The sequence below is a fragment of the Nannobrachium achirus genome, assembly GCF_963921795.1.
Source record: "Nannobrachium achirus genome assembly, chromosome: 24".
Lineage (NCBI taxonomy): Eukaryota > Metazoa > Chordata > Actinopteri > Myctophiformes > Myctophidae > Nannobrachium > Nannobrachium achirus.
In genome coordinates, this window is record NC_137831.1 from 12350206 (window position 1) to 12370692 (window position 20487).

The 20487-nt window shown below is 43.9% G+C and overlaps 1 protein-coding gene across 1 annotated transcript; it reads right to left on the reverse strand.

Annotated features, from left to right (window-relative positions):
• Nucleotides 1-581: 581 nt before the first annotated feature.
• Nucleotides 582-9963, reverse strand: spry2 (sprouty RTK signaling antagonist 2). The gene is made up of 2 exons (XM_080720238.1): nucleotides 9404-9963; nucleotides 582-2563 (listed from the first exon to the last, which is right to left on the reverse strand). Exon 2 carries the CDS (start codon nucleotides 2513-2515, stop codon nucleotides 1493-1495), a length of 1023 nt encoding a protein of 340 aa, XP_080576364.1. The 5' UTR covers nucleotides 2516-2563; nucleotides 9404-9963; the 3' UTR covers nucleotides 582-1492.
• Between the last annotated feature and the right edge of the window lie 10524 nt (nucleotides 9964-20487).

Consider the following 20487-nt stretch of genomic DNA (forward strand, 5'->3'; position numbering starts at 1 on the left):
CGGGACCCCCAAAAGAATCATATTTGAACTGGGGACCCCTCCCACCCTGACGAGCACTAAGAGTTGAGGCGTTACATTTTGTATAAACCAGTTCTATTGTGAGATCTACATGCTCACAACGGCTCGCAACGCGAGGCGTTGTGAGCATGTAGATCGGCTATTTTCACAATGTCTGCCTCTAATATTTGACAATTTGGCCCATGTTTAATTTGTCATTTTAGAGGTATTAAAAAGTCCTTAAATTGTCACTTTAGAAATGTGCAGATATACCCTCTATACACTTATAGTATGTTGGTCTGCTTACTGACGAGCGAGAAAAGAATGTTAACATTAAGCTAAACATCTGGGGACCCCCCGGAAATAATTTGGGGACCCCTCTTGGGGGTCCCGACCAAACAGGTTGAGAACCACTGTTCTAATTCATAGTGAACTATTCAATCCAGCGGTGACAGTCTTATTACAAGGCCTCCTCTCCCCCCCCCCCCCCCCCCCCCGGCTCTATGCAGCAAACAAGCCACACTGCAGCCCGGCGGGGGGGGGGGGGGGGGGGCGGGGGGGCGCATAAACGAGGCATTTCTCAAAATAAATATATATTGCTTTTTCATTATAAAATAATAAACCTTCAAATAAATATAGATCTTGTTTTGTTTTTTTTAAACTTTACACTAGACAATGTTGAAATTAGAAAATAAAGACTTTCTGATAATGGTCACTGTACAATTTTACACAAGTAGAAGAAGAAGGGATAAGATTTTTTTGCCTTTTTGTAAATTACACACAAAAATGATTGAGAGACATTCCAGTGAATGTACAACATTGTATACATGTTAAAGTACTGTATAATAGATCACATACATGTGTAGGATTCATCATCAAGGTGCCTGCGGTGTGGCGGAAAAAACATGTTTTCACAGTTGAAGTATTATATATATACAAAAATAAAACATCTCTCAGAAACTCATTTTCTAATGTACATACTTTTTTTTGTTTTTCAAATTACTATTTTACATACAGTTAGTAGTACGAGTCTCTCCTTAGCATATCATTTGTATTAAATGTTAAAAAAGGGGCGATCCGTTTTGCGGGAGCCCGGTGGCGACAGACACAATGCATGGGCACTTGAATGAGGGAGTCCTCTTGTGACAACAATGACCTGGCCAAAGCAGTAGCTCAATAGTAGCTTTCATACAGTTGAATAAAAAACGTGGAGCGCTTGATTTGGTTTACCTTTCAAGTTTACGAGTCCTCTAGACCAGCCCTTTAAAACAGGCGACTGCTCGCGAAATCCACTTTTCCGATCGTTTCCATAATCCGCTACGTCAGAATAAAACAAAGACCCTGGAGCTTGCACCGATCTCCAGACCCACCTCCCGACTGCGAACCTGCGAACAGGCCTGAATCAATCCACTCGGCTTTGGGAGTCAATAGTTTCCTGACCAGCTTCTTTACGACACCAAACGCCCCGCCGTGAGGAAAGCATTCTTTTTTTCCTCTAAGCGGGCTTGTCAGCGGCCTCGTGGTGGACCGCCGTGTGCGCGCCCTCGCACCTGCACCCTTGCCGGGCGACGCAGCCGTAGCAGCCCTGGCACGCCGCCAGGCAGCCCTTGGCCGGGAGGTAGCAGAAGAGGCAGGGGAGGATGAGGGCTAGCAGCGACACGGCGGCCCAGCGGACGCAGCAGTGCGACTGCGCGCACGAGAAGGGCTTGTCGGCGCACGTGTCCTCGTCGTCGCTGGAGCAGTGGTAGAAGAGGCCCTTGACGCAGCACGCGCACGTGCCGTAGTCCAGCGCCGTGTCGGCGGAGCACACGCAGCGGCGGCCGCACAGCCAGCAGGAGGGCAGCGCGCGCGGCCGGGCGCAGCGCGCACACCGGCACCGGCCGCAGCCCTCGCACCGGTCAGCGAGGTGGCTGCCGCCGCCGGGGAGTCCGGGGAGCCTGACCGCGACGCCGGAGGACGCGTCGCTCAGAGGCTTCAGCTCGTCCGGGCTCAGCTCCGCGTGCTTCGGCTGGGTTCTGATTATCTGCTCCTGGCCCGAAGAGGCGACGCTGCCCACGTCGACGCAGTCCTCGGCGCCGGAGGACTGCGGCGAGCTGTCCCCGCCACGCGGGACCTGCGGAAGCAGGTTGCGGATGTTGTTGGGCCTCTCTTCCGGGGTCTCCCGGCGCTCGCTATTAGTCCTCGGCGCCGGGGAGGGCGCGACGACGGCGTCGTCCTTGTGCTGGCCCCGCTGCTGGGCGGCGGGAGACTTTTGGGCGACGACCGCGGGCCCGTCCGTGTATTCGTTGCTGCAGCGGTTCACCCGGATCTGGTCCAGGGAGAGCACTACCGCCGGGACGGGAGGCGGCTGCCCCGGGTTCGACGGCGCGGGGTCTGGCGGGCCGTCCTGGGCGGCTTGGGGGGGCCGGGGCTGCGTCCTCCCACTGTCATGCCGCGCTGACGTGCTCAGCAGGCTGGTCAACGGCGACGAGCGCCCGCGGTATCCTCCTCCCCCATCGTTCTGACTGCTGAACTCCATGGTGGGACTGAAGGGCCGTTCTGGATGGCATCGGACACATCTGAAGTCCTGCCAGGGTGCAAACAAAGGGAAACGTGTTAATATATATGAGTCTAGGTGGTGAGGTGTGATGTGCCATGCAAATTCACACGGATGAGTCTTATGTGCCATGCAAATCCGGAACCTGCTATGTAAAGCAGTGTTTCTCAAACTTTTTACATTTCAAGGACGCCCCTTTAACTTTGACAATGTACAGAAGTAGTGAAAAGAGCAGATCTACGAGCTTGTAGATCTGCTATTTTCACTCTTTTGAGTCCCTGGCAATCAAATGTCTAACTTCTCCTTTGGGTCTTGATGAGCTCAAAGGTTTGGTAACCACTGACGTTAAGGAGCCATCTCTTACCACACATCTGAGCTCTGGCACAGAGAGAGGCACTCTGTCTGCACAGATGGCACATTGGCACATCACTGAGGCAATGAGACCATTAACCAACGTCTCCTAGAGATGTGACAAAACATCTGTCGAGGTTGAAACATGTGTCTGAAACACGTTATGAAGCATTGTGATACGGCCACAAAATTCCATGTGGGCTGTAGAGGTTGTTGCAATAATGGAATGGTATTTATATTTAAAAAAAATATATAGTTTCTGGGATGATTTTCACCATCTTGCACAAACACTAAACGGGCAGTCAAGAAACTCATTGTAACACCTTAGCTTCTTTGGACGTTTACAACAGTGAGCAAACATACGTGAGCAAATACATGCATCCTATCTTTGACACGTTACAAAACGCGAGGTATCTTACTTCAAACATGTAACATTTCATTCACTAGTTTTCTTGCATTCCAGCAACATGACATAAGGCCGGGTTAGGGGTGGGCGATATGGAAAAATACAATATCACGATATGTTTAACTCTGACAGTCATTTGTATACTGTCAGACCTTGACATTTTACATTTTGAGAACTACTGATTTAGACCAAAATGCATGTTTAAATTGAATTCTCCAATCTCTGTATTAACAATTAAACAGGATTTTTTACAAGGCTCCCTCAATTGTATCACGATATATACGATATCTCTGAAAAGATCGTGGAGACATTGTATCGTCTCAACGATAATTATCACCATATCGCCCACCCCTATGCCGGGTTCTCTGCCCATGTGCCAAGCCGTCTGGGGAGGCCAGTTTACCGTGCCACCTAGCATGAGCCCACGAAAGGTACATGGAAAAGACATGGGGATGTGCTGTCATCTTGCATAAAACCTCACCTATTGAAATGTGCTGCCTCACATCTTGCATGTCACACTTTATTTTACCTTAAACCTTTATGACCTGGAACACAATTGTGTAACTCGATTTTAACCACATTAACCATTATTGTATGCTTTAGCTATTATATTAGCAGATATACAAGCTCACAGTGTGGCACCGAGTGCCACGCTGCAAGCTTGTAGATCTGCTTTTTTTTTATCATGACAATTTTAGCAAGTCTTTGAATTTATTGACCCGATTCTATAAATGTCTCCTAAAATCAGTTTCTGAAAAACCCTATGTTTCTATCATGTCAGTGGTGCTCAAACCTTTTCATGACAAGGACCCCTAGGAATTATATGTATTTGGCCGCCGACCCTCATCTCAAAATATGTTGTTCCAGGGAGGGACCCCCCAGAAGCAAAATATTTGAGTTGCGAATGTTTGCTTTTAGAAAGATATATTCAAAGATTTGCAAAAAGATCTTTCAAAAAATAGCAGATCTACAAGCAACCGAGTCCCGCACTGCGAGCTTGTAGATCTGCTGTTTTCTAAAAGTTAAAGCATAAACTAATGGTTAAAGTGGTTCCAGGTCATAGCAGCAGGTAGTGCTCTAGTCCATGGGTCTTCCGACGTTTTCTTGCCAAGGACCCCTTAGTTGAGAGAGAGATGAAGCAGGGACCCCCACAACCTTTTTTCATTGATTCCAGTGTCATCATTTGACAGCACAATCATCAGTGTATTTTGGATTCATGTCAATGTGTGTTTTCAGATATTTAACCACTTGAACCGTCAATACTTAATAAACTTGACCTTTCACTCTGTACTTAGTCTGCTCTTTTTCCCCTCTACACCAAAACTCTTTGCCAAAAATAGCCGATCTACAAGCTCACAACGCCTCGCAGCGCGAGGCGTTGTGAGCTTGTAGATCGGCTATTTTTGGCTAAAGTTATCAGAATATGGACACTAGGGTTCAAGTGGTTAATATAAAAAATGAGGAAAAAAAGTTTCTATCAGACAAAGATTTGGAGGCCCCCCCTGTAGTAACTCTGAGGACCCCCTAGGGGGTCCCGGAACCCCGGCCTGTTGAAGACCCCTGCTCTAGTCTAGGAAAATGACCTTTCTGAGCACTAATTAGCTTTCAAATGCCAGCTTTTCGAGGGAGATATACCTCCGTTTAACAATACAGAAAATGCAGAAAGGGGTTCTTTTCTTTTTTTTAAGTTTCACTTTTGCATGACAAATGGCTTCCAGCGCGCGACCTTCTCCATTGTGAGGAAGAGGAGATGAAGTTTACGCACTTGAAAGAGAACATGTTTGGTGGGAGGACCATCAAGAGGCTTAATTCTTTACAGCCGTGGTTCTCAAAGAGGGTGTCCTGGGACCCCCCGCGAGGGTCCTCGATCTGGGCCTATAGGGGAGGTCCCCATGCAGCTAAACTTGAGCTAAAATCTAAATCAGTTTAAACCTGGGGTCTTCAACAGGGGGTCAGGGACCCCTAGGGGGTCCTCAGAGTTATACTACAGGGGGTCCTCCAAATCTTCCAATCCTTTTTATATTAACAACTTGAACCCTAGTGTCCATATTCTGAGAACTTTAGCCAAAAATAGCAGATCTGCAAGCGCTGCGAGGCGTTGTGAGCTTGTAGATCAGCTATTATCGGCAAAGAGGTTTGGTGTAGAGGGGAAAAAGAGCAGACTATACAGAGTGAAAGGTCAAGTTTATTAAGTATTGACAGTTCACATGGTTAAATTTATGAAAACACAAATTGACATCAATCCAAAATACACTGGGATTGTGCTGTCAAACGATGAAACTACGGTATATGGAATCTATGATAAGGTTGTGGTGGTCCCTGCTTCATCTCTCTCTCAACTAAGGGGTCCTTGGCCTGAAAACGTTGAAGACCCCTGGTTTAAACCACTTTAACCCTATTTTATACATTGGCTATTCGAAGATAGCGAATCCACAGACTCACGTGTGAGCTTGTCGATCTGTTATCGGATATTGAATTGTTTTCTTTTCTTTCTTTCTTTTTTTTTTTTTTTTACAACTATTTGAATATTTTTTAAACACAAATCTTGTATGTGTGTGTGGGTGGGTGGGGGTCTGTGGCACAACATATTTTCATATGGGGGTCCAAGTCCACAAACAAATAGCCTACATATTGATTTTGGGGATCTTTGACATGAGGTACCATTGGACAGCCAATTCAAGTCTAAAGGAGTAGACCTATTATAGTTCACCCTCAAAAATACTGTTTTTTTTCCGCCTATCGATTACTCAATTCATGGACATTTTTAGTTTTTTGTCGCATTCCTGACAATAATTTGATTATAATACATTTACCCCCACTGACACAAATGCATTTGATTCTCCATCCGGAATCGATAGAAAAAGGTCATTTTGGGAGTGAAGTGAACTACTGATTGAATATGCTACCTTAGTAAACAAAACAGTTTAGTAACTTTTTAATCTGGTGTTCTCCACTTGGGGGAATAGGCTACCGTTGTTGCTTCCCCTTGTGTGTGTGTGTGTGTGTGTGTGTGTGTGTGTGTGTGTGTGTGCGTGCGTGAGCGTGTGCGCGTGTGTGTATGTGTTTGTGTGTGTGTGTGTGTGTGTGTGCGTGCAGGGGTGTCGCACCAAATGGGCCCTGAGTACAAGGATTCACTGTGTTATTTTGTGCTTTAACTATTGAAACATAACATATACAAGCTCACCGAGTGCCGCACTGCGAGCTTGTAGATCTGCTATTTTTGAAAAACCGTGACAATTTGTGCAAGTCTTTGAAGGTTTTTTGAAAAACCTATGTTTCTGTCAGTGGTGCTCAAACCTTTTCATGTGAAGGACATCCAAAATAATATGTATTTGGCCACGGACCTCCATCTCAAAATATATAGTTCCAGGGACCCCCCCAGAAGCAAAATTTGAGTTACAAATGTCCGCATAAAAAATACACATCGGCCTATTCAAAGATTTGCGCACATTTTCACAACTTTTCAAAAATAGCAGATCTACGAGCTCGCAGCGTGGCACTCGGTGCCGCACTGTGAGCTTGTATATCTGCTATTTTTCAATAGCTAAAGTATAGAATAATAAAGGCCCCTCCACCTTGGGCCCTAGTAACTCAGTCCCACTCCCCTCCCCCTTGTGACGCCCGTGTGTGTGTGTGTGTGTGTGCGTTTTGCGTGTGCATGCGTTCCAGGATCTGTGGCCATTGCACAACCATGTGCCACGCGTGCGTGAGCGATAAGGAACGGATGTGTGCACACCGTGTAGTATTTGACCGAGGTTACATGTAATTTGGACGCAATTATAACTCGCCTGGAAATAATAGCAGGGCCCAACATGCCCCCCAGCACTAGGAAACAAGACATTCAACCACTAGTTTAGTAGGCTACACCGCTGGTTCTCAAAGTGGGGTCCGGGGACCCCCAGGGATCCTTGAGGGAGTTCCAGGGTGTTCCGATTGGTGTAGATTATACCAGGACTCTTCAACAGGGGGTCGGGGTAGGGGGTCCTCAGAGTTACTACAGGGGGTCCTCCAAATCTTTGTGTGATAGAAACTTTTTTTCTCCTTTTTTATATTAACCACTTGAACCCTAGTGTCCATATTCTGAGGACTTTAGCCCATAGCAGATCTACAAGCTCGCTTGTAGATCTGCTGTGTTCAGCAAAAAGGTTTGGTGTAGAGGGGGAAAAGAGCAGACTAAGTACAGAGTGTTCAAGTGGTTAAATATCTGAAAACAAATGAATCTGACGATTGCGCTGTCAAACGATGAAACTGTATGGAATCCATGAAAAGGTTGTGGGGGGTCCCTGCTTCATCTCTCTCTCAATTAAGGGGTCCTTGGCCTGAAAACGTTGAAGAGCCCTGGATTACACTATGTTCTATCTACACATAGAACATTATTTCTACGCCAATCAGACAAAATGAAACGCCTGAGTTGGTCCTCAACATGGCCGTGGGCCGTGGCCTGTAGGACTACAAATGAAACCCATGCATACCATTAAATGGGGGTCCGTGTAGCCTAATGCATGTCAAACTGGGGGTCCTCGATTAAATTAAAATGGTTGGGAATCACTGCTATACATAGAGCCCTATACAATCTTCTCTTATGGGGGTCCCTGGCATATCTTTTCAAATGGGGGTCCGCGAGCTAATAAGTGTCAATTTGGTGGCCCTTGACATTAAAAGGTTTGAGAACCACTGGTATAGTAGGCTACACGATAATAACTAATAACATGACACCGTAATTAATATTTAATCTCAAAGCCTGAGGCAATTTTTTTTTAAATAGGCTAGTAGTGCCACAATAAAAGTGGATTTGTCTATGTAAATAATATACCAATGTTCAGTGGTGTAAAGTAACTAAGTACATTTACTCAAGTTCTGCAATCGAGTAGGCCTACACTTTTGAGGAATTTATACTTTACTGGAGTATTTCCAATTTCTAATAGGCTACTTTTACTTCTACTCCACTACATCTCATGGCAAATATGTTATCTACTTTTACAACAATTATTTGAAAAGGTTAGTTAGTACTAGTACTACTAGTACTACTAGTTTTCAACAAAGTAACTAGTAACTCACTAGTTACTTTGTTGAAGATTATTATTACAAAACTTAAATTAACCACTTAATTCGAAAATAGCAGATCTACAAGAGCTTGTACATCTGCTATTTTCAAATGATTGCTATAGCCTACATTTGACAACTTGAAATGGGAGAATGAGTGGGCCTATACTTTTACTTTTGGTACTTTAACTAGGCCTACATATTGATGCCACTACTTTTACTTGTAACAGAGTATAGGCTATCTTTCTACACTGCAGTGTTCACACTTTTAATTAAGTAAAATATTTGAGGACTTTTTTCCCAGCACAGGATTTTAGATAGTGTCAGTGGTGTAAAGTAGCTTAAGCCTTAAGTACATTTACTTAAGTACTGTACTTAAGTACAACTTTGAGGTACCATGTACTTCACTTGAGTATTTCCAATACTTTTACTTCTACTCCACTACATCTCGGATCCAAATGTTGTACTTTTACTCCACTACATTTATTTGAAAACTTTAGTTACTTATAGCCTACTTTGCAGATATACATTATAATATATATATATATATATATATAGGTCTATATATATATATATATATATATATATATATATATATATATATGCCTATATATAAACATACATTAACCACTTTAGCCTTATTTTATCCCTTGGTTATTTTCAAACATTTTGTACTTTTACTTTTGGTACTTTAAGTACACTTTGATGCCAAAACTTACATACTTTTACTTTTTAAGTACATTTTGAATTCTGGACTTTTACTTGTAACAAAGTATTTCTACATTGCTGTATTGATACGTTTACTTAATTAAAACATGTGAGTACGTTTTACAACACTGGATAGTGTGCAGTTGCAGTCAAATCGGCAACGATCACAACATTCACGATATTCAGAAATGTACCCGACTGGTGTCTTGATTTATTGATTGAAGTGTTAGAAGTTTTGCATAGGAAAAGGTGCCGTTTCGTGACAGTATAGCCTACAGTTCACAGATACGCTGCGATCAATGTCGCCAAAACAGTTATAACCACGTTATTAACGGCGTAATAACAGGGCTACACACACTTACCGTGCTCTCAACACTTCTGTAGCCCCCCTTTTTTGATTATAGGTCAAATAAATCCAAAACGCAGACCAAAGTGTATTAATCCAAAACGCAGAAGATCAATCAGGAAACCCATGTGTAAGATCCATTGAGAAAGTTTCCAACTGACGATGATGATATCAACTTCATTGCAAGAAGAAGAAGCGAGTAGATTCCCATATCATTTCGTGGCTGCAGCAACAAAACATGCGGGGCGCTAAATAACGCAGACGCCAAGCCATCAATCACCAACCAGTCTGTCTGGGGGTTTTAACAACAAGATGAGTTTGGCTCCACTTTTTTTTACTTTTCTTTTCTGCGACCCCAAAACACGGGGACGATCAGCATGTGTCTGTCCAGTGGTGACCAAAAAGGAAAAGGAAAAAAAAAAAAGAAAGAAAAGAAACTACTACTACACACACACGCGCACGCACACGATCGCAAGAACTAAGGAAAAAAAAGTTTTCAGCAATCAAATAGATCTTGTGGGTTCAATTCAAGGTATTTTTGTCCGAAGCAGCAACTCTTCAGGGGTCCCGATTACTTTTTTTTAAAAACCTCTCTCTCGTGTTGTTGATTCTCTCTCTCTCTCTCTCTCTCTCTCTCTCTCTCTCTCTCTCTCTCTCTCTCTCTCTCTCTCTCTCTCTCTCTCTCTCTCTTCTCTCTCTCTCTCTCTCTCTCTCTCTCTCTCTCTCTCTCTCTCTCTCTCTCTCTCTCTCTCTCTCTCTCTCTCTCTTCTCTCTCTCTCTCTCTCTCTCTCTCTTTTCCCCCCTTTCCGGAGAGGAGGTTGGGATTTTTTAGGCTCAGATCAGGGCTGTAAAAGTGTAAATGGCGTCAAGCGAGTGGTGGAGGGTGGGGGGGAGGGGGGGGGGTGGAGGGGACAGAGCGCTTGTTGTTACAGCGGATATCGTGCATCCGGTGCGCCCCCATTGGCTGGGCCAGAAAGCACCCATTCACACCCAGCAGCGGTATTAATTATTCTATGCACACACGCGCGCACGCAAGCACGCACGCGCGCGCACACACACACACACACACACACACACACACGCGCGCGCGCGCAGTGGTTTAAAGTAACTAAGTAGCCTACATTTACTTGAGTACCTAAAGACTACTATTTTGAGGTACTTCACTTGTGTATTTCCAATTTCCAATACTTTTACTTCTATTCCACTATATATCTCAGAGGCCACTAATTTACATTTATTTGAAAACTTTATGTTACTCGTTATTTAGCAGATATTAAACGATTATAGCCTATTATAAAATATTTTGGACTTACTTAACAGAGTATTTATATTATTGACACTTTTACTTGAGTAAAAAAAAAACTTTTTCCAGCACTGCCCCAAATGGGAGTTAAATTAACCCTTTTTTTCTTTCTTCTTTTTTTTTAAATTTTTTTTTAACAATAGCTATTCATAGATATTAGGCTGAGGATGGTGGCACCAGGAGGACTGTTGGGAAACTGCAATGAACTTGAAGATGGCGGTCTGTTCTTCTCATGTAGGCCTACAAGTTTAAAACATTTATGCATGCATTAACGTGAATGCTGGAACACAACAATGTCATTACAATTGTTGAATACTGGAACATAAATGGCACAGTGTGTGTGTGTGTGTGTGTGTGTGTGTGTGTGTGTGTGTGTGTGTGTGTGTGTGTGTGTGTGTGTGTGTGTGTGTGTGTGTGTGTGTCACTGTCAAGTTTCATTTGAAAGTGAGCCTCTTAAAACATCCAAGTAATCAAAACTAACACAAAGTAAAGAGGAAATCTTTCCACTCTAGCTGTTGAGAACAATGTCCAAAACCATTGTGAATATCTGTGCAGCAGCTCCCTCTGGTGGAATTTCACCTGATATTGCAGCCTGCTATTATTGTGGACCACACAACAGACCTGCTGACACCAGTGGTGCAGGACTACCATTTCTGTAAAGTAACTAAGTACATTTTCTTAAGTATTTAAGTACAATCTTTTGGTATTTGTACTTTACTTGACTAGGCCCATTTCAAATTTCCAATACGTTTACATCTCCACTACATTTAAGTATCTATCTATAAATGCGAGAAGTCTCTGCGTGTGTGTTTGTAATCCGTGTATCTCGAGAACCGTTCGTCCCACCGGCTTCAGATTCGGCACGCGCGCTCCCCGCCGCGGCACGGAGTGCAGTGCCGGGCCTCGACCCGTCCCGACGCGCGGTTTTCCCTAACCGGCGCGAAACGTTCGGAATCTCCTTATGCGGGGCTGATTGTTGACATCAGGCTGTTCCGGAGGAAATCGGCGCAAAATCGGTCATTGTGACATCACTGCAGTGCCGGGCGCAAGCGCTGACTCATTGTGACATCACTGCAGTGCCGGGCCTTGCCTCGACCCGACATATATCTCCGTATATGGGCATAAGACTGAGAACTCCATATATGGGCATATGGGCAGATACAGAGATCTCCATACAGTATATGGGCATACATAGACAGATATCTCTGTATATAGGCATAAAAGGGACACAGACCCTAGACCCGACAGATATCTCCGTATACTGAGAACTCCATATATGGGCATCTTGCCTCGACCCGACAGATATCTCCGTATATGGGCATAAGACTGAGAACTGAAATCGGTGCAAGCGCTGACTCATTGTGAGATTTGTGACATCACCTCATAAAAGGCTCTGACATCACGTACGCCACATGAGTCAACAAAAAATCTCTGTGAGTGTGTATGTATGTATGTAATCCGCGTATCTCGAGAACCGTTCGTCCCACCGGCACGCGCGTTCTCCATATATGAATGCCCGTATGCGGAGCTGATGTCTGACATCAGAGTTTTCCACAACCGGTACTGTGTGTCCAGAGATCTTCATATATGGGCATAAGTGGACAAAGACAAACAGATGGTCAAAACGGGTCCTATGACAACAGATATATTGGGGTTTGCATTAAAGGGTGGGGCATTCATGGGGTTTGCATTAAAGGGTGGGGCATTCATTCCCTATTTCAAATTCGGCACGCGCGTTCCCCACCGCAGCAGGTAGTGCAGTGCTCTGCCTCGACCCGACCCGATACACGATTTTCTGTAACCAGCACGAAAGGTTCGGATTCTGATGTCTGACATCAGGATTTTCCGGAACTGACACTGTGTCTGCATAGATCTCCATATATGGGCATAAAATGGATGCAGACAGACAGATACAGATATCTCCATAAATGGGCATAAATGGACACAGGCAAACAGATGGTCAAAGATCTCCATATATGGGCATAAAGTGGACGCAGACAGACAGATACAGATATCTCCATATATGGCATAAATGGACACAGGCAAACAGATGGTCAAAACGGGTCCTATGACAACAGGTATAATGGGGTTTGCATTAAGTTTGTCTCCTCCTCCATCTGTTTGTCTGTGTCCCTTTATTCCCATTATGGAGATCTCTGTATCTGTCTGTGCCTCCGACTGTGTTGCAGACACAGTGCCGGTTCCCCCTTTAATGCAAACCCCATTATACCTATTGTCATAGGACCCGTTTTGACCATCTGTTTGAAAAAGCGACAGAGATCTCATATATGGGCATAAAATGGACGCAGATAAACAGATATCTCCATATATGGCATATATGGGCATACAATGGACGCAGAATCACAAAGTTCTCCATATACGGGCATAAAAGGGACACAGACAGACAGATACAGAGATCTCCATATATGGGCATAAAATGGACGCAGATAGACAGATATCTCCATATATGGGCATATAATGGACCCAGAACTATAACTGCAGTGATCTCTATATGGACATAAAATGGACGCCGACAGACAGACAGATACAGATATCTCCATATATGGGCATAAATGGACACAGGCAGACAGATGGTCAAAACAGGTCCTATGAAAACAGGTATAATGGGGTTTGCAAAGGGCGGGGCATTCATTCCCTATTTACATTGTTCCGAGTTGGCCAGGTCGCCGACAGCTTCTAGTATTTTCAATTCCGGACTTTAACTTTAACGTTAGAGTATTGATACTTTTACAAAAAGTAAAAAAATAAGAAAAAAAAAAAATCCACCCCTGGCTACAGTTAGGGCTACTACTAGAATGCTCTAGAACAGGGTTCCCCAATTAGTTTTCCCCAAGGGCCAAATTATGTCTAGGGTACCAAGCCGAGGGCCACAACATTGCAGGGGGCGACGGTGGCGTTCCCGCTACTCCAGTGACAGTTCAGATTAGCCTGGTTAATAAACCAGACTGCACAACACCACCCCTGTTAGTGAGGAACTAGTATGAGCAACGCCAGGCTAAGTTCAGATATCGTCATTGTCGGGTGAAAATCTTGTATGTCCAAAACCGTTCGTCTTGCATTTATCATTTTAAAAATGATTTAAACTAGTGAAAACAGCCGATCTACAAGCACACAACGCCTCGCACCGCGAGTGCTTGTAGAACTGCTGTCTTCACTACTTTTGTGTGACAGCCTTGTTTGATGAAGCAGAGCTTTACTTCGCGAAAGAACGTACACATTTTTAGATACAGGTTTTCCACCCGACAATGACAATATACTAGTGTTGTTGCTGCTCTTATACCACCATTATTACTGGGGTTGGTGTGGGCCAGACAGTAGCCCCCCGCGGGCCGCCTATTGGGGAACCCTGCTCTAGAAGTTCAGTATTCATGCATCTTTTATTGTTCCAAATCCTGGTACGGCCAATGAACACCACGGCACTGGATCAATTGATCACAATGTTCTGTGACTGTCCGTGTAAAATTGCCCAATGTTAACTGTAAGAACTTGGCAGCATAGGCTATGGCACACAGCTCAAATTGATTAGATATTTTGAGTGTGTGCACTTTTTCTTCTGTTAAACGTATTGCTTATGTCTTGGGTTTGTGAACAAATGCATAGGAACTCTCTCCCTTAATGCAGTGGTTCTCATATTAATCATATTTGAACCGGGGACCCCCCTGAGTCCCTGACGAGAGTTGAGGCATTATATTTTGTATAACACGGCTCTATTGTGAAAATTGTGAGGCGTTGTGAGCATGTAGATCGGCTATTCTCACAATTTCTGCCTCTATTATTTGACAACTTGGCCAATGTTTAAGTTGTCATTTTAGAGGTATTAAAAAGTCCTCAAATTGTCACTTTAGAAATGTACATAATTATATTATACCCTCTATACTGTAACTTAATATTGGTTTGTTTACTGTTGAGTGAGAAAACAATGTTGCACATTAATTTATTCATCTGGGGACCCCCTAAAATTATTTAGGGGGTCCAGTCCAGACCCACAGGCTGCCTTAATGCATGTGGTTCTGTGTCAGCCCTGGTGTTGTGTGAATTGTGTCCATCTGTGTCTGATGTGCTCGATCTGTTTGTCTTGTAGATAGATTATTTATTTCATCACTTATGCCCGCATTTCCCATCAGGGATTAATAAAGTAGACTATATCTCATCTCATCAGCTCATCTCAAATGAGCTGTGCTTTGAAACAGCTTGTCTGGCCCCTGAACGCGTTATAGGATAATCTATGCTGGAGATTTACTCAAGTCTGTTTACCCATCTACTGCTACATCTACTTACAGTACACCAGTAAGACTCCCTAGGCTGGGATCACTTCACTTTTCAGGTTTGTAACCGGTCTGGAGCGGAAACCACAAAACGTCATGTTGTAGTACTCAAAGGACTACAATTTGCCGGAAAGATCAAACCGGATTCAGTTTTAACCCAAAATATTCCCCTGCGCTCAAGGACACACTTTTAGGGCCTACCTAATAAACTCCTTGATGCAGAGTAGTTTTGCTTTTGAAAAATTTGTTTGGTATATGCATCTTTTAGTCCAACTTTTAGCGACTGGCAAGACTACACTAGGCTACTCGAGCATTTTAATAGGGATTGGGGAAACAAACGGGGGGAACCAAATCAAAGCGACGCCGCTTCTTCTAGTGGTTTCCGCGCTCTAGGCGGAAACCAAACGGCCTGTAGTGAACGAACACCAGGCTTTCCCCCAGAAAGCCTGGTAGGCGAGGTTAAAGACTCCCTAATCGGGAGATAAGCGACCGGCAGATCACCCTGGGAGATAAGCGACTGGCAGATCACCCTGGTCGCTGGGGGGGCCGAGTTACGGCCTTTTTAGCAGGCTGCAGTGGCGGGGGTCCGCCGCTAAGTGGCGCTCTACACAGGGCTGTCTCGTGGGTCGCTGTGTCTTGGTGGGACAAAAGTCCTTTCTCTCCATCCACTACCATCAGTTGCTTCGTTCTTATTGTTATTTTGTGTATTCAAGTCTCATTTTAAACTTGGGTTCAGTAAAAAGGAGCCTCTCAGGTGCAGTATAGTGACTGGGCATGTTTTTAAATGTTTTGATTTCTCCAAAAATGATGTTTTAGCTAATTCAACATAAAAAAGGCGGAACCAGGGCGGGATAAGGCAGAAAGAGCCTGCTGGATGGTCAGTCAGAGACCAATCAGAAGGCTGACAAAGGGTGAATTGGCCACGGGGAGCAAGCAAACAAAACAACAAGCGTTATTACCTTAAAAACTCCCATTAAACCTTAATAGCTAGATGCGATTTTGGAACGCAGAACTTTTCCCCTCTGAAGTTCTTCACCTGCTGTGCACTGAGATAACCTCTACTTATTTTATGGCCAGAACCTCACTTTTAAAGTGTGTGTGTGTGTGTGTGTGTGTGTGTGTGTGTGTGTGTGTGTGTGTGTGTGCATTAAGTGCAAAGACAGAGGTGTGTATTTTCGTGTGATAACGAAGGGAACAGAGCCTCAAAACCTTTCGGAGCAGCGCTGGAGATGAGGGAGATTGGAATGAGATTATATAAAGCCTCACCAAGTTTTCTTTTAAAAAGCAAAAGTAATTAGCGAGTGATTATGTGAGCAGGGTCTGCTGTGATCACACACACACACACACACACACACACACACACACACACACACACACACACACACACACACACACACACACACAAGAGCTCGCTCAAGTGCACGGCACGCACACACACTGCACTTGTAAGAATTATACACACATAAGAATGTGAAATAACAAAGGATCTTTAATCTCAGGTTTTGAGAGAGCCGGGTGGCTGTAATGAAAGCACTGCCATATCAAGTCGGACAACTCTCTCTCTCTCGTCTCTCTGCCTCCTTCAAAACTGTCACTCTAAAGCCGCCGTTCATCATTCATTCTCTCCCTTTCCTATTTCATTTTTCTTTCTCCTCCCCTCCCCACATCACCCTGTCTCTCTGCAGGGGCGTCACAAGGGGGGGGGGGGGGGGAGTGGGACTGAGTTACTAGTCTAGGGCCCAAGTTGGAGGGGCCTTAATTATTTGATACTTTAGCTATTGAAAAATAGCAGATATTCAAGCTCACAACGCTGCTCTTTTTGAAAAGTCGTGAAAATGTGTGCACATTTTTGAATATATGTATTTTTTAAGCAAACATTTGTAACTCAAATGTTGCTTCTGGGGGTCCCTGGAACTAGATATTTTGAGGTGGGGGTCCATGGCCAGATACATATAATTTTTGGGGTCCTTCACATGAAAATGTTGGAGCACCACTGACATAGAAACATAGGTTTTTTAAAAAACCTATTTGAAATATTCAAAGACTTGCACACATTTTCAAGATTTTTCAAAAATAGCAGATCTACCAGCTCGCAGCGCTGCACTTGGTGCCACGCTGTGAGCCTGTATATCTGCTATTTCTCAATAGTTAAAGCACAAAATAATGTGTAATAATGCATTCCCAGTTCCCCCTATGAAGAACATTCACGGGGGGCCCGCAGTGAATCCTTGTACCCAGGGCCCAGAATTTGGTGTGACACCCCTGGTCCTGTCTCTCTCTCACTCCTCTCTTTCTTTATCGTGGTAATAGAGTGTCTGATCAATCAACCCCAGACAGAGCAATTAGGGTGTCTGGCCAACTACCTCACAGAGCGGTCACCGCCATCAGCCCAGAAATAAACCTCCTCACTAAATTAAAAAAAGGAACTTTGATCTGGCAGTATACTGAATTCACCTCCCTCAGAGTTTCATGCTTAGTATGACCCTATCTACGTAGTTGACCGGGGCCCATCCGGAGTCTATAAGTCCCCTCCCCTTTCCCCCACAGATATAAAGAGCTATAGATGCGTCATTCGCCTCTGCAGTTAATTGAAGCGATGTGCAAAAGTTCTAGTCCGGACTTCCTGGAAAAACTAAGGGAACGCTGTCAGTCAAAGTGACTACTGGCCAATCACAGCGTGTCTTTTCCAGGAGTTATCCAAGGACTACAATTGAATTCAACAGAGCCAGTTCTGATGTTGCGCTGCTCAGCTGTTCTTACAGGCTGCATACGTAAAGACCAGCCCCCACCTAACTCTGATTTGCTTGCCGACTTCCGTATGTGTGACGCACGCGGAAGCAATGAACACGGAAGCGATGAAGATTCCCTTAGTTGCTCAATGCATACGCCCCCTAGCCAAAGGAGGCGTCTACCTTTCTATGTCTATGCTTTCCCCTGTACACCAAATCTCTGCCAAAAATGGCTGATTATGCTCTGGTGCAGTGGTTCTCAAATGGGGGTACGTGTACCCCTAGGGGTACGCAGAGGTACTACAGGGGGTATGTGAGAGAAAGTGGAAAATGGAAAAACTGGACACAGTTTAGAGTAAATGTGCTCAGGATGCTCTTATTTGCAATGTTATATATTCTTCACCATATTCTTCAAAAGGTGTATTATCGTTCATTCATAGCATCGGGTTGATATTGATACCTCATAATTATGTCCAAAACGCCTACTTTTGATTAAAATGATTAAGATGCCAAAATGGTGCAAATAAAAAACAGATCTACAAGCTCAAAAAGCAATGCATTTTGAGCATTAGATCTGCTATTTTTGCTACTTTTGTATGACACAGCATGGCAGTTCAGTGTGGCAAAGTACTAGTAGGGCATTTATCTGCCCAAAAATAGGTAAAATATGTAGATATGAGGTTTCTTCCTGACAGCAACGATATATGCTAGATTTCTAAGCATTGCTGTAGTCGGGTAAAGGGGGTACTTTGATCTAGAAATCAGGAAAAGGGGGTACTGAACGCCAAAAAGGTTTGAGAACCACTTCTCTAACGTCTAGCCGATCTTCTATAATATCTAACTATTTGGAATATCTGTCTGTCCGCCGTCTGTCTACAGTTCTCTGACGTCGTAGTATTGACGTCACATACTGGCCTGGAGACGGAACACCATATATGGGCATAGGACATATACCGCAGCCTGTACTTCACATGCGTCGCCGCATGCTGAAATAATGTCCACATTTGGAGATGACTGACATCACTGATATGTCTGGGTTCTCCAACATTACTTCTGAGACTGCTACAGTACGTTCAATCCCTCATATACTATGCACACCCCCGGGCAAGGTACTGGTGTTTGCTGAATGTTCACATCAGAAGACTGATGCTATAGGGTCCACGTGGTTAAATGCCTTTAGGCTACTATTGGTGTCGATGTCGAGGCTGTTGACTGTTGGGGTCAACATCGTGAATGTCTTAAAACTCAATACTACGGCGGAGATTTGACAATATGTCGATCGCAAGCTACCGTACGGCACCTACACCTCCGCACGCTGAACTAAACGATGCGCAAGTAAATCCTGCTGGCAGCGAGAATCACTATATTGATATTGTTTGTGTCCTTGGACTTCTCATACCCTCCATCATGTTGAGGCGATATCTAGTCGTGTGTATTCTTTTTTCCCTTTATTTCCCTCAATCCACTCAAGACAGCCTGGTGTAAACAACCTCACTGAAGTGTTACTGAGGGGGAAAAAGCACTCGGCTGAGAGTTTCTATTAAAAATTAAAAAAAGAAAAAAGAAAGAAAAACACCACCCAAGTCCTTGCTACTGTTCATATATCTATAAAACCGAGATGTATTAAAAGAGTTCTACTGCCAGATTTATTATTTATTTATTGGGGCTGGTGCCAGCAAAAAGCAGCTTACCTTTGTGATGTTATAGAAAATTATCTATTGATTATTTGTTTTACAATGAACGCTCATATGTGTACTTTAGCCAAGCTGGCGGCAGAGAGCAGCCTTATGCAAAGAATTACTGTGAATTGGGCCGCTTCGCTTGCCGTCCATTCAGAGCATAGAAATGCATTTTCTAGATCAGATCCACAGCAGGAAGTGATTTGGGACTCCATTATTGTTGACGTGCAGTGGATTTTTGAAAGCAGCGTTACGGGAGATGTTTTTACTGTACACGGCGGCGCGACCCCTCATCAGCTTACAGTCATCAGACAAGGTAAAAAGAAGGAGCCGTATTGGCAGCGCGCTTGGTTCAAAATTGGGGCGAACGGGAACGTCCGAAGCAGTAAAAGAGTTAAAGGACTACTTTGTTTTTTTACATCAAGAGTTCATATTTTAGATAGTCATTAGAGAAAAGAAAAGATGAGTGTTAAAATGTTTTCATTTACTTCTTTCTATCGTTTTAGTGATTTTAACAATTTTGATTTGCATGCATGCCCCAAGGTTGGGGGCATGCATGTAAGTCTTTTTAGACACAATACCCATTCCCAAGATGCACCGCAGTATTTCATGGGCAGACGTGACTTATGGGGGCTGGTGTAAATAGTAACAAAGAAATCGCCGGCTTATTGTGTCTAAAAAGACATATTTAGCCACCTGTATGCATGCATACCTCCACACACTGAAATCAAAATACTAACATCGCTAAAACTATAGAAAGCAGTGAATGAAAACATTTTAACACTCATCTTTTCTTTTCTCCAATTACAATCTAATTACAATCTAAAATATGAACCCTTGTTGTAAAAAAAAACAAAGTTGTCCTTTAACCGCGTGAACCCTATAGCAACCTTATTCTGTCATTCGACAAAAAGCTGAACATATTCTGCACAAATAGCAATAAGTTGTAGATCTGTTTAAGCATGTAGGTCTGCTATTTTCACTTTTTTTGATGTACAAAGAAGTGTTTAGACTTTAAGTGGTTATTGCGACCGTAGGTCCGTAGGTCGCGATAAACAAAGGGTTTACTGTCAGAACCGGCACAGCTTGTCCGTATCCGTCCG

What these genes read in the sequence shown, in the direction of transcription:
- spry2 (XM_080720238.1), bottom strand. Translation starts at nt 2,515, where the DNA reads ATGGAGTTCAGCAGTCAGAACGATGGGGGAGGAGGATACCGCGGGCGC.